Source organism: Entelurus aequoreus, linkage group LG06, assembly GCF_033978785.1.
Source record: "Entelurus aequoreus isolate RoL-2023_Sb linkage group LG06, RoL_Eaeq_v1.1, whole genome shotgun sequence".
Taxonomy (NCBI): Eukaryota; Metazoa; Chordata; class Actinopteri; order Syngnathiformes; family Syngnathidae; genus Entelurus; species Entelurus aequoreus.
The window spans coordinates 23,142,746-23,156,074 of record NC_084736.1 but is presented as its reverse complement, the minus strand read 5'-3'; the positions used below and the strand labels follow the sequence as shown (position 1 = coordinate 23,156,074).

Here is a 13,329-nt window from a genome sequence, read left to right as displayed (position 1 = left end):
AACCTGACGTATGAGATGCATGCATTACACGTATGATCCACATGAGGGCAGTTATTGACTTATTAGAGATTCTGTCCAGTGATCCTGTAAGACTGCCATGAAGAAGAAACCAGAGAGACCTGATTTTTGAAGAGAAACTTTGCCAAATTTGAAAGGGATAAGGTAAGAAACATGTATTTTTTTTGCTGACACATCAGTATGAACAGTTAATCCCTTATTGCAATGTGAAATTAATTAATATTTCATAATTAATTTTATAGTAAAACTGTTTTGAAAATATGTGTATCAAATTTGAAACAGCAGGTTGAATGCAACAAAATTAGTCAATTGGTATGTTATTACATTTGCATGCATAATAAATACCAGTGAGCAACATACAGTCTTTAGATTTTTCAAATAAATAATATGTTTACATTACACAATACAGCATAATTAGAGGTAAAATATGCATATCCAGTTTTGCTGTATTTTTTGGTGATCACTCTGTGTGTGTTGCAATAATAAATTAGAGCTTTCTGATTTTTATGAGAGAGAGAAAAAAAATCACATAAAAAAACATAATGATGTTCACTTTGTGTGTGTGTGTGTGTGTGTTGGCTCAAAATAAAATGTTGCTTAGGGCCCCGATTTAGTCCGGGAGCGGCCCTGGGCACGGTCGAGCAGGCTGGTGTAGTTAGCGCCTCACAGTGGTAGTAAGCGGTACCTCATGCAGCTGCACGAGTTGGGCCTCCATAGTCTTGGATTTCCGCTCGGTCTCTCTCGCCGAGGCCTGGACGTCCTTCTGGGCCGCGCGGGAATCCTCCAGCTCTCGCTGGACATCCTTCATCTGGCCCTGAGGCGACAAGTCAGGAGAGGACATTACTTAACAGAGAAAGATACGGCCTGATATTTACATTGCAGCCTCCATATATACATCACAATATAATATTATGCAGTAACATATTGCATCATAATATTATTATAATATATATATATATATATATACTCTTAATAATCATACATATATCGATCCATCCATCCATTTTCTACTGCTTGTCCCTTTTGGGGTTGCGAGGGGGGTGCTGGAGCCTATCCCAGCTGCACTCAAACAGAAGGTGGGTTACACCCTGGACAAGTCGCCACCTCATCTCAGGGCCAACACTTATATATGAGTACATATTATTATAATGATATAATGATATATGATTAATAATTATTATAATTTGTTATTAAGAGTATGTGAAAGTTCAACTTATACCTTGTTTACTTTCAGTGACAACCTCCGTAATCAGAAATATCAAGCAGCTACAATGCGCCAAACATGGATAAGTGTGGAGAGAATTTTTCATTTTTCCCATCATCCCTTGTAGTGGATTTAAATGGGTGTAATTTAGATTTAGTTGTATGTTGATTGGACATGTTTTTATAATATCCACAAAGTTTAATGAGCAGGTTGTGGTATTTGTGACCATGATTGTTTAATTTTTGTGCTGCAGGATATTTTTTGTCTGCATCATGACTAGGGAAGGTTGTTTGGATTGGGTTATATAAGTTAATGCTGTGCTTCCTTACAAGTACAATTATTGGTTGAGTTATTTTCGAAGGCCACCAACTGTTGACGATATGGCAGCTATCAGACCACAGTCAATTGTATATGAGATGAATACGCCGCTCCTGGCCATATTGCTTATTGAACTTGTGCCGTTTTGCGGGCCATATTGAAGTCGCCAGTGGGCTGCCCTTGGCCTGCGGCCCGTGGTTAGGGCACCTCTGTATTACAGTATATAAATCTCGCGACTCCATGAGGAAGGTGTTTCATGGTTTGCATTCTCACCTGGATTTTGCGCAGCTGCTTGAGAGCCTCATCGCGCCCCCTGTTGGTGGCCTCCAGCTGGTCCTCCATGTCCTTCAGTTCTCCCTCCAGTTTCTTCTTGCCACCAGAGGCCTGACCTCGCTGCTTCTTCTCCTCCTCCAGCTCCGCCTCCAGCTCACGCACCTAATGGACCAGAGGGCAACTTTACAAATACATCTCTAGATTAGGAGAATCTTGTGCGAATGAAATTCGAAGCTTGGCGTCCCTCTGGAAACAGTCTTCAGTCCATTGTTCTTTCATACCAGACAGCTTGTATTCATAGAAACAACTTTCAACATGTGTGGGGTCAGCTCAGTGAAGTCCACCTGCTTGAGAAGCTGCTTCCTCTTTTCCTCGCCCATCTCCTCACGGGCCTGCAGCTCCCTCTCATGCTGGGCTTTGAGGGCCTGACTGTTGACCTCCAGGCGCAGCTTGGCATCTTCAGCGACCTGCAGCTCATCCTCCAGCTCCTCCATGTGGGCCTTCATCTCCTCCATGACGCCCTCCAGGCCACGCTTTGCTTTCTCCAGGTCATGTACCTGAAGAAAAGGAGATGACCAGTAGAGATCGCAAAAAGGCAGGTTGAAAAGGTCCAGAAAGTGACTTACACTTCTTCCCACGTCATCTTTGGAGCTGATGAGGTCTTCCATCTCAGCTCGGAGGCTTTTTGTGGTCTTCTCCGCCTCCTCCAGAGCATCACGGTTCTCCTCCAGTGCTCTGGACAGAGCCAACACCTTGGTCTCCTTCTCCCTCGCCTCGGCCTCCGCTCGATCTCGCTCCTCTGCAAACTTACAGGACACGGCTCGCTCCTCCGCCAGCATCTAAGACAAAACATCAGATGAACTTCGAACTTGTAGACTGTGGCAGTTGACAAGGTCGACATGATCCCCGAAGCCACCTGATCAAACTTCTTCTGCTTCTTCTCCAGGTTGGAGACGAGCTGCCGCTGGCCGTCCAGGTCCATGAGGACGTCCTCTAGTTCCTGCTGCAGTCGGCCGCGGCTCTTGTCCATCTTGTCGTAGGCCGAGGCTTTCTCCTCATACTCGTTGTTGGCCGCCTCCAAGTCGCGCTGCAGACGTTTCTTTCCTTCCTCCAGCATCTCTACGCAGCCCAGAGTCTCGTCCAGCTTCTTCTTGCAGTCCGACAGCTGACAACAGGAGACCGTCTCAATAAATATTCTGTGGACATTCTTTAATGGATTTGTTTGATGTTCCTGACCTGCACGTTAAGGCTAGACACCTGCCTCTCCGAGGCTCGCTTGGCCTCGCTCTCCTCCTCCAGCTGCTCCACCAGACCGATCTTGTCCTCCTCCATCTGACGCAGACGTCCCGCCACGTTCAGCTTCTGACGTGTCTCTTCTGACAGCAGCTCCTGCACAATGGCAAGCATGTGAGAAGGTCTTCATATCACTGTAGAAACACGATGAGGCGATGGCAGTTCCTAGTCTTAGAGGAACAAGGTGTGTCTTCAATGGCCACCTGCGTGTCCTGCAGCTGCGAGGACAGGCCAGACACATCTTTACTAAGCTTGATGTTCTTTCCCTCAGCCTCATTCAGAAGACTGCTCAGGTTGTCTAGTTCCACCTATCAGAGGACAAGAAAGAGAAAGTGTTTAACTTGTGAGGTCTCCAACAAGCAGTGTGAAATTCAAGTTGTGTTTGTAGGACGTGCAGTCATCTTGGAGACACGCTCGCCCAGCTCGGTCCTCTGCCGCTCGCTCTCGCTGAAGCGTGAGTTGAGGTCGTTGAGCTGACCCTCCACCTTCTTCTTCTTGTGCTCCACGTCCTGCTTGGCGCTGGCGAGGGATCGAAGGTCAGCGCTGAGATCTGCAGACTCCTTCTCCAGAGCCTGCTTGGCTTTCTCCAGACCCGCTCTCACCTGAGGAGCCACGTCAAACATCGCTTTAGATCCTGCTTGGGGAGGAGATGAATGTCTTCATGTTTACTTTCTTGGCCTGCTCCAGCTGCTCAGAAAGCTCCTCCACAGCCTGACTGTGTTTCTGCCTCAGATCTTGGACTTGGGCCTCATGACTCCGCCCCTCCTCCTCCATGGCTTTCTTCAACATGGCCACCTCCTGCTCACGCTTCGCCCTTTTAGCCACCGCAGACACCCGCAAAAGAACATCAACACTGTTGTGTGTCTTCATGTGGTTTCAGGTCCACTGTGGACCACACAGACTGACCGAAGCTCCTGCTGGGCGGCAGTGGTGTCCAGGCTGTCCTCCAGCTCAGACCGCAGGGCGTTAAGCTCCTCCCCCAGGTCCCGACGGGCCGACTCCACCTTTGCTCGAGCCGCTCTCTCTCCCTCCAGGTCCTCCTGCACCTCAGAGAGGAGGGCTTCCAGCTCTCGAACCTTCTTCACAGCCGCCCCGCGTTGGTTACTCTCCTCTTCCAAACTGTGGACACCAAGCATTGTGATAGAGTGGCTGACATGGGGTCCCATGGCACCGATGGGGTGAGACAAGATGTCCTGCTTTCTTACCGGGCCTGCGTGGCCTGCAGCTCCTCTTCCTTGGCAGCCAGCTGAGCTCGGAGCTCGGCGAGTTGGGCCTGCAAGTCGGCCAGCTGCTCGTGGAGATCAGCCACCTCGGCCTCCACCTTCCTCTTGGCCTTCTCCATGTCCAGACGACCCTTCTCTTCCTTCTTGAAACGTACTGGACATAAAAGCAGAAACTTGTTGAAACATGCCCGTCATGCTTTATAAAGAAAACTTATTGACTGACCCTCCAAGTCTGAGATCATGGACTCGTGCTTGCTCTTCAGTTTGGTCAGGTTCTTGGACTTCTCTTCCTCCTCGGCCAGGTTGGAGTTTAAGTCAGCCATCCTCTCTTCCAGAAGCTTTCTTTCCTATGAGCGTGGGACAGTTTAAAAATGTGCAACCAATTAATCTAATCAGACTGGAAAGTTGATACCTTCTGCAGTTTGTCATTCTGATCCTCCATCAGGAGAACATCCTCCTCCAGTTTTTTCACCTTTCCCTCCAAGGCCACCTTCTCCAGCTGCAGCTTTTGACGAGCATCTTCTTCTTCCACCAGGTGGGCCTCCATACCCTAATCAGGTGACATGAGCAACAAATTGTCAACAAACCAAAGAATAGAACAAAGATTATTGTCACTTATAAAGTACAACAAAATTATTTTTCAGTACAACTCGTCCAAGAACAGATATACAGTATGCAGTTACCAGTGATGTGCAGTCAGTAGCGGCAGGTGAGGCGGGGCCTTACGTGCCATAATGGAAAGAAAAAAAATGTAAAAAAAAAAAAAAAAAATTAAATTGTTATATGTATCCAGTGATTATACTAAAGTTATTTTCCATTTAACTGCACCAGTTTTAGATTATTTTTATTCAAAATCGCTGAATTTGTCGTTCAAATACTTGCGGTGAGTCACCAGCCAGTTGAGGCACGTCACTGATTTGTGCCTCAACATGGATTGCGCAATGACTTGGCTAACTACTGGCCTGCTGTGCAGTGAGACTGTATTGCTATATGAATTATATCAGCTAACTAAACTATGGCATAGTTTAGTTAGCTGAGGTATATAATGTACAGTGTATTTTGTCAACAACTGTATGTGTGTCACGTATTTCTTGTGCTGGGCAATCATAAAACTGCTGCGAAGACACACTGGCTGAGGCTCGCAGTAATCCGGCCTCCTGGTGGTAGAGGGCTGTAGTGATCCCAGAGATCATTCCTCGGCCGCAGAAGAAGTGAGAACAAGCAACAGTTAGCAAGTCAAGTGCAGCGATCGTTTATTTTTTCCTCTCATCTGAACTTTTATTAAAAACATGGAGGATCACATATTGTAACGACCTGCTGAAGTTGATGTTGTGTTCTTGAGTGAGTGAAATTTAGAATTCCCATTGTTTTGAACGTAGCACGCCTGTAAGATGATTGGCGAAGAAGGAGGAAGTGTTGTTGTTGCGGAAATGAGGAGGAGGATAGACGTGCGTGTGGAAGGAACGAGATAAGTTGAGCTGTGTTATTATAGGTTGCTCAATAAAAGTTAAATAAGAGCGTCAGACTTGGTGTGCACTTCTTCTGGACGCTACAATATGTAAAATAAAACAGTTTTCGAAACTGGACTTTCAATCGAAGCAGGAGGTAATAATTAAAGGTAGACCAACGCCGGAGCTAAAAGGTTTGCTTCAGACTTCGGGACAGAAGACCCGTTCTTTTCAAACGGCGTGGTACACACGCAAAGGCTCTCTGTGTGGATGTCCAGCAAGAAAGGTAAGACCATAGTAATGTTTTTTTTATTAAATGTACTTTTTTGTGTGCTACAGTTTGTATGTGTAAAGAATGCTGGTATGAGCTTTTAAACATAACCCGTTAACTGCTGCCAATCAAATGGTGAATAAGATACTCTTTAGGGTTCATATGTTTGTAAATCTGACTGTTCACCAGTCATGAACCTCACCGCACGTCACTGGCAGTTACAGGGGTATGCAGAACAGAAAGACTGATGGGTCGCCCCCTCGTGGCACACCGTAAAGAGGTAGGAAGGAAAGGTAAACATTGGAGAAGGAGGGAAAAAAAGCAATTCCCAAACTAAGTCAACATCCCTGGTGTCTTTGAAGAAGGGGGAAGAATTACAGAGTATCTTTCGTTTCAATGGTCTCACTGGGGTGTTTACTGCATGACCCCTCCAATGCAAGTGCAGAGGGAGCCGAATTGTAGGTAAGGATTGTTTTGGTTAGAGTGAGCAAACACATTCCTGTGGTTTGTCTGCTGGAGTTGTCATGTTCTGGCTCTCAAATTGATCATAATTTCGCCTTTAAGGGTGGAAAGCTTCTCCGAGATGTTATCCAATTTGATTCAATTCAGAAATCGGCAAAGTCTGACTGCCCGCAGCTCTGCCCAACCCATCTTTCACGACGAGCAGCCTCTGGGGTCCTTGAACGGCTGCCATCTTCTTACGAATTTGTCGATGGTCCAGAGCAACCAGTTTGAAATAGATAGACATCTTCAATGTCTTTGACAGAAAGAACCTCCAGGCTCACATCTCTCCACTTCTCTCAAGAGTTTTGTATCCAACACCAAAAGTTCTGTCAGGCAAGGCAGATTCTCCCAAAACTGAGCTATTTGTTGAGAAGATCTTGTCGATTGAGTTGAGAGACCGGTTTACCAATTCCAGTGCAAAAGAGAGGTTCTTAGAAAGTTAAGACAAGACGAGACAAGCAGCAAAGCAAGGGAGATAAGGGAGAGAGAGGGGAAGCGTCTGCCTTCGTTGGGAGCTGGAATTATTGATTAGTACATTCAAGAACTTTGTCCTAAATTGAGTACCTGAAGCTGCTGCTCCAAGTCCTTCCTCTCCTGCTGCATGGTGGTGCCACGCTCCTCCTCCTCCTCCAACCTGGCCTCCATCTCGTGCAGAACCTCCTCCAGCTCCTGCTTCTTGGCCTCCAGGCGCACCCTCATCTCCTCGGCCTCGGCGTACAGCTCCGTCTCTGCGTGGAGTTTGGTCTCCAGCAGGGCTCGTTCCTCCATTAGCTAAACGAACACACATACTCGCTCACATCCCGACTGTTGTACATGGGGTGTCTCTGTGTGTTGTCACCTGCGTGTGTTTCTGTGTGACCTCCTTCAGTTCAACCTCCTTCTTGGCTGCCACTTCTTTGGCCTCCTTGAGTTCCTCGTCCTTCTGGCCCATTTCCTCCTCTTGTCTTGTCACCTGCAGCAGGGGCTTCACCTGGAACATGCAGACCGCCGCTTTAACGTCACGTCTGTCAAACGCCAAGCCGAGTCAGTCGAACCTTGGTGAAAAGCCTCCACCACTGCCAGTTCTTCAGTTTGAGGTAGCAGGCACAGTTTCTCTGGATCACCTTCATGGCGCTCAGCTGCTGCTGACGTTTGCTGAAAGCTCTGAAGGAGACGGAGACGTTCATTAGGTACACCGTCCCTCCAAAGAGGGCGCCGGTGGGTCATACTTGCGAGCCAGGAAGCCCCTCGCTTGCGCCTGGAAGGAGATGATGACGACAGTGAGCTTGATGTCTCGCTCCTCCTCCAGCTGAGCCAGCACCCCCGTCCTGAAGAACATCTTACTCTGGCCAATGCGATACAGGTTGGTGTCCAGATCCAAGTGCTTCACCTGGAGAGCAATGGACATTATCAAAGATATATGCAGGCCCAGTGGCCTAATGGATAAGGCATCAGCCTCCGGAGCTGGGGATTGTGGGTTCAAGTCCCACCTGGGTCGTAGGATGACTTTTAGAAATACAAATATTACAGTTTTATGATGCTACAGCTTTATAAAACTTATAGATACTGTAGACGATGACAGCTTTATACCTTACCCTGTGTATAACTAAACAACATAAACACAGCTCCATGCAAGCTGATGTTTTTTGCTGATATCACACCGATATTCGATATCATTTTGGATTGGGAAAGTTTTTTTTTTTGCGGATGTCCGATATCAGTGGGGATAAACACACCCCTAGTCATGTGATATTTAGCAATCAAACGCTATTGGTCTTTTTTCCATTTGTCTCACCATCAAGCAGCACGCCTGCTTCCCATCCATGAAGCCTTTCGGTATGGCGTTGGCAGCCAGGATCTCGTACCTGCACACGCAGAGCGTTGGACACAAAGCAACATCAGGAGTTTGACAACAGGTGATAGTTTTGAGTACACATGACACCATTTTGAAAACAACTACAAGGCAGCACCTCTGCCGGAACTCCTGGAACACAATGCGGTTTGGGAATCCCTGTCTGCAGATTCTGATGCCCTCCAGCACGCCGTTGCACCTGAGCTGCTCCAGCACCAAGTTGGCATCCATCTTGCCTGCCTGTTGGCGAGCAGCGAAAAGCAAACCGTGACTGAAGAGACACTTTTAGGGCTGGAGTCAAGGTGGAGGTTGTACCCTCTTCTCGTGGTTGGGGATGATGCAGCGCACGAAGTTAGGCTGTGTGTTGTTCAGCGTGGTCATCAGCTTGCCCAGGGACTCCTTGTACAGCTGGCCCACCGTGCGGAACATCCCCTTCTTGGACTTGGTGGAGGTGGGCATGGAGCTGTCGGACATCTTGGCCATGGTCTCCAGGCCCACCACTCGGTCCGCTGGCAAGGAAAAACTAATCGTTAAAATGTCAGCTCTTCCGAAGAAGAGGTCTAAAGACTGACCGTCCTTCCAGAGGTCCTGGATGAAGTTGCTGGACGAGTTGCTGAGCAGAGAAGTGACGTTGTCGTTCAGGGGGTCCATGTTCTTTGTCAGCCAGCTGGCTGCGTTGTAGTCCACCTGGGAGGCAAGGTACTTGTCAGTTGAAGGGAAATATATGGCAATTTGTTTATTAGGGATGTTCCCATCACCGTTTTATATTACAATCATCCATGAGTGAGAACAGCCGGTATCCATCTCATGTATTAACTGTGCATTTTTAGATTTATGTAACAATAACAACGCAATATTTAAACTAGATCATTGTTCTCTTTTATCACATACAATTGTTTGATCAAAACAGAGTCAATAGTAAAAACTATTTTTAAATTCTTTTGGTTTGTACCCTTCTAAGTCAGGGGTGCCAATCAAAGGATGTGGGGGCCATTTTGGTAGTTTTCATTTTCAAAACCAGTACAATGTGTAGGTTTTTCTCAAACAACTAGAAATTGCATTTTCTGTAGAAATTTCATGTGAATGCTGAGGAGCCAAAGCCGAGCTGAAATGCTAACAGCTAGCATGCTGGCCAGCTAATGTAAAATAACAAAAAATACGTACAAAATGAGCTAAAGAAAACTAGCATGCTAACTATAGATGTCCGATAATATCGGTCTGCCGATATTATCGGCCGATAAATGCGTTAAAATGTAATATCGGAAATTATTGGTATCGTTTTTTTTATTATCAGTATCGTTTTTTTTTTGTTTTTTTTAAATTAAATCCACATAAAAAACACAAGATACACTTACAATTAGTGCACCAACCCAAAAAACCTCCCTCCCCCATTTACACTCATTCACACTCATTCACACAAAAGGGTTGTTTCTTTCTGTTATTAATATTCTGGTTCCTACATTATATATCAATATATATCAATACAGTCTGCAAGGGATACAGTCCGTAAGCACACATGATTGTGCGTGCTGCTGGTCCACTAATAATACTAACCTTTAACAGTTAATTTTACAAATTTTCATTAATTACTAGTTTCTATGTAACTGTTTTTATATTGTTTTACTTTCTTTTTTATTCAAGAAAATGTTTTTAATTTATTTATCTTATTTTACTTGATTCATTTTTTTAAAAAGTACCTTATCTTCACCATACCTGGTTGTCCAAATTAGGCATAATAATGTGTTAATTCCACGACTGTATATATCGGTTGATATCGGTATCGGTTGATATCGGTATCGGTAATTAAAGAGTTGGACAATATCGGCATATCGGATATCGGCAAAAAGCCATTATCGGACATCCCTAATGCTAACAGTACTAACATGCTAACAATAGCATGCTAACAGTTAGCATTAGTGAAATACCAAAATATATGACACTGAAGCGTACACCTGCTAAATTAACTAAAAAAGCTACCATGCTAATTTTAGCATGCTAAATGTTAACTGTAACGTTCGTTAAGTACAGATATATTACTCAAAAAATGTATTAAAATGCTAGCATGCTAACATAAGCGTGTATCAAGTACCAAAATATGACTGAGGTGTATACCTACGAAATTAGCTAAAAAAAAAGCTAGAGTACTAACGTTAGTATGCTAACGATTGTGCCACGGGCTGTTAAAAATAATTGTTACGGGCCGCAAATGGCCCTCGTGCTGCACTTTGGACACCCCTGCTCTAAGTCCTCCTGTGTCTGGGTGCTTATCATTTTTTAAATTTGTAAACATTGAGAAAAACGACCAACAAAAGTATTTTGTAAAAGTAAAAATATCGATGGAATCAATCTAATATCGATCATATACTTATATGACCCTTGGCATCAACACTACCGATATACGGATGAAGCCGTCGACCCTTAACGTGTACTCCTTGGTTGCTACACAGCAACAAACATCGTTATATTATCTTCCTGCTAACTCCTATTCATCTACTTGTTCATTTCTTGCTAATATTAGCTTACTTTCTGCTATAACACGCTTCCATCTCCACTTCTTAGACTTTACTAAGCACTTGTTTCTTCTCCTGGTTCTGGGGATGGGTACCAAATGTGGTATTTTTTTGGCACCGACCGAATCCAACCGACTCAGCCAGCTCTTTGCACTTCGTCACTTGGCGATCACTTCAGCAGCACTGAGAGCGGACTCAACCAAACTACCTCTAGGTAATGTTGCAATTTCCCATGCCAACTAAGAAATTGACTCAAAAAAACTCAATTGTAAGCAGTGTTCGTATTAACAGCGTTATTAACACTGTTACTTTTACTAGTAACGAGTAATCTAATTAACTACTTTACGGTCTGTTACAAGGCTATTAGCTATAGCTTAATGGGAATAATGAACAGCAAATCATTGATTGATGTGGCAAACTTGCCATCCAAACAATGCACCGTTAGTTGACAAGAAGATATGACAGCCATCCAAGCACATTCAGTCACTTTATTAACCCGAGGTAAGACAATCCGGTGAAAAGATTCTAAAGAGCTGGCGCTGCCAACTGCTAAAGCTAACAAACACAGCTCCGTTGAAACCCTTGATGACGTCATATGTCACTGGGCAACAGGCCCCGCCTTTTAAAAGCACACACACGCACACTGTGCCCTCATATTAAACGTCTCTCAACTGCATATTCCGGATATTTGAAGTTTTTGTTTTAAGTAACCATAATTACTCTAATTATGTTAGTAATTCAGTAACAAGTAACTATAATAATTACTTTTTTAAAAGTAAGGCCCCACTTTTACATAAATCCGCTACTTTGATGCTAATATACAATGGCTGTGCTATTGACATGCTACTGATTTTACATGGCGATTTCACCACCTCCAAATTTGTTGATAAAAACAATCACAACTAAGATGCACGTTACAATCAAACAGCTGTTGCATAATAAGTACAATGCTTACAGTATTAACACTTTTTAGGGCGCAACAAAAGACTAGATTCAGCAGAGACTGAACTGACTAGCCAACGCACCATAAACTACACACTACTGTCGTCTCTTGGACTTGCAACTGTAAATGCGACTTATTGTCATACTTGCAAATGAGACTCAGAAATGTGGTAATGAAACAAAATATAACAACTGGATTGCTAATTTTTAAATGTTCCAATAATACATGAGATTTGATCATCAAAAGTTTATTTGAACACACAAAAGTACCAAAAATGTGTAGCATTGAGTACTGGTATCGATTCCTAGGTATCGTAAATTGGTACAGTATTGGTTCAAATGTAAACGGTACCCATTCCTAGTTGTTTCAAGCTATCTTTAGCGGCTAGTTTAGCGATTAGCATGCGTTCTTGTTTGCTTGTGCTTATTCTTACTCAGCGTGTAACATGTTTTTGTGTATGTATATACATACACAGTTAACTGTTAGCTTTTTATACTATAGATCAAGTATCAGCCAGAAGGGATGGGCATCGAAAGACATTGGTCGATCGCATACTTTTTAATTGACCGGCGCTCCCTAGTGTTTAATGATAATATAAACAATTGTGGGAGAGATCCACATGACGCTCACCTTACCGGCGTAGTGCAGAACAGCGAACATCATCTTATCTTTGTGCTGTTTGGGTTTGGAGAATTTAACGTGACCCGAGTGGGTGTTCAGCAACTTGTCCACAAAGGAGTTGTCCGTGGCTTTGGGGAACCAGCACTCCTCGTCCAGCAGGGCCAAGATGCCCGGGGGGTTGTTCTATGGACCACAACAGGACATGAAATCACGACTTGAGCTCGCCAATGTGTGCTCAAAACCCGCGGGTTCCTGACCGGCCTCTCGATGAGCTCGATGCACGGCTGCAGGTCCAGGCCAAAGTCGATGAAGTTCCAGTCGATGCCCTCGCGCTTGTACTCCTCCTGCTCCAGGACGAACATGGTGTGGTTGAAGAGCTGCTGCAGACGCTCGTTGGTGTAATTGATGCACAGCTGCTCAAAGGAGTTGTCCTGAGAAACCCAAACAATGAGAAATATCGTCAAAGTGCAATCGACGACACATTTCAAAGAACTCTGTAATCAATCACCTCGAAAATCTCAAAGCCAGCGATGTCCAAGATTCCCAGGAAGGAAGACGATTGTCTCTTGCTCTTGTTCAGAGTCTTGTTGACCCGGGCCAGGATCCAGCGGAACAGACGCTCGTACATGGCCTTAGCAAGCGCCTCCACTGAGAAATCCGCCTGGTGGACGGACAAGGAGGTCATTGGAGAACGAGGACATGGCGAGTTTTTGCTGGACTTTCACCTGCTGCTTGGTCTGAGCCTTCTGCACCACCTCGCGGCCCACTTTGATTCGAGGGGTCAGGAAAGCGCGGGTGAAGTCGGTCACGTTGATGCCTTGGAGGTGACAAACCTTCTGGGCAGCTGGCACCAACAAACACATTTTTTAAAT

The 13,329-nt window shown here is 45.0% G+C and overlaps 1 protein-coding gene and 1 non-coding gene across 6 annotated transcripts in view; one reads left to right on the top strand and one right to left on the bottom strand.

The window, feature by feature from the left end:
- The window catches only part of LOC133652000 (myosin-11-like), a 44,570-nt gene that overhangs the window by 6,868 nt on the left and 24,373 nt on the right, over nt 1-13,329 (bottom strand). For 3 of the 5 annotated variants that reach the window (XM_062050301.1, XM_062050302.1, XM_062050304.1), the window contains 24 exons: nt 13,183-13,301; nt 12,966-13,118; nt 12,715-12,888; nt 12,467-12,640; nt 8,699-9,070; nt 8,502-8,623; nt 8,327-8,396; nt 7,761-7,921; nt 7,587-7,695; nt 7,391-7,522; nt 7,117-7,323; nt 4,742-4,879; nt 4,553-4,676; nt 4,312-4,483; nt 4,013-4,225; nt 3,776-3,920; nt 3,502-3,708; nt 3,310-3,414; nt 3,050-3,202; nt 2,730-2,978; nt 2,440-2,652; nt 2,158-2,370; nt 1,814-1,975; nt 704-832 (listed from right to left, as the gene is read on the bottom strand). In XM_062050301.1, the coding sequence (XP_061906285.1) occupies nt 704-832; nt 1,814-1,975; nt 2,158-2,370; nt 2,440-2,652; nt 2,730-2,978; nt 3,050-3,202; nt 3,310-3,414; nt 3,502-3,708; nt 3,776-3,920; nt 4,013-4,225; nt 4,312-4,483; nt 4,553-4,676; nt 4,742-4,879; nt 7,117-7,323; nt 7,391-7,522; nt 7,587-7,695; nt 7,761-7,921; nt 8,327-8,396; nt 8,502-8,623; nt 8,699-9,070; nt 12,467-12,640; nt 12,715-12,888; nt 12,966-13,118; nt 13,183-13,301 (4,016 nt within the window). The remainder of the gene's footprint in view (nt 1-703; nt 833-1,813; nt 1,976-2,157; nt 2,371-2,439; nt 2,653-2,729; nt 2,979-3,049; nt 3,203-3,309; nt 3,415-3,501; nt 3,709-3,775; nt 3,921-4,012; nt 4,226-4,311; nt 4,484-4,552; nt 4,677-4,741; nt 4,880-7,116; nt 7,324-7,390; nt 7,523-7,586; nt 7,696-7,760; nt 7,922-8,326; nt 8,397-8,501; nt 8,624-8,698; nt 9,071-12,466; nt 12,641-12,714; nt 12,889-12,965; nt 13,119-13,182; nt 13,302-13,329) is intronic. The other 2 variants (XM_062050303.1, XM_062050305.1) reach the window with 1 other exon arrangement.
- Nucleotides 7,957-8,029, top strand: trnar-ccg (transfer RNA arginine (anticodon CCG)). Its single transcript has one exon. It is a non-coding gene; the product is annotated as a tRNA-Arg (tRNA).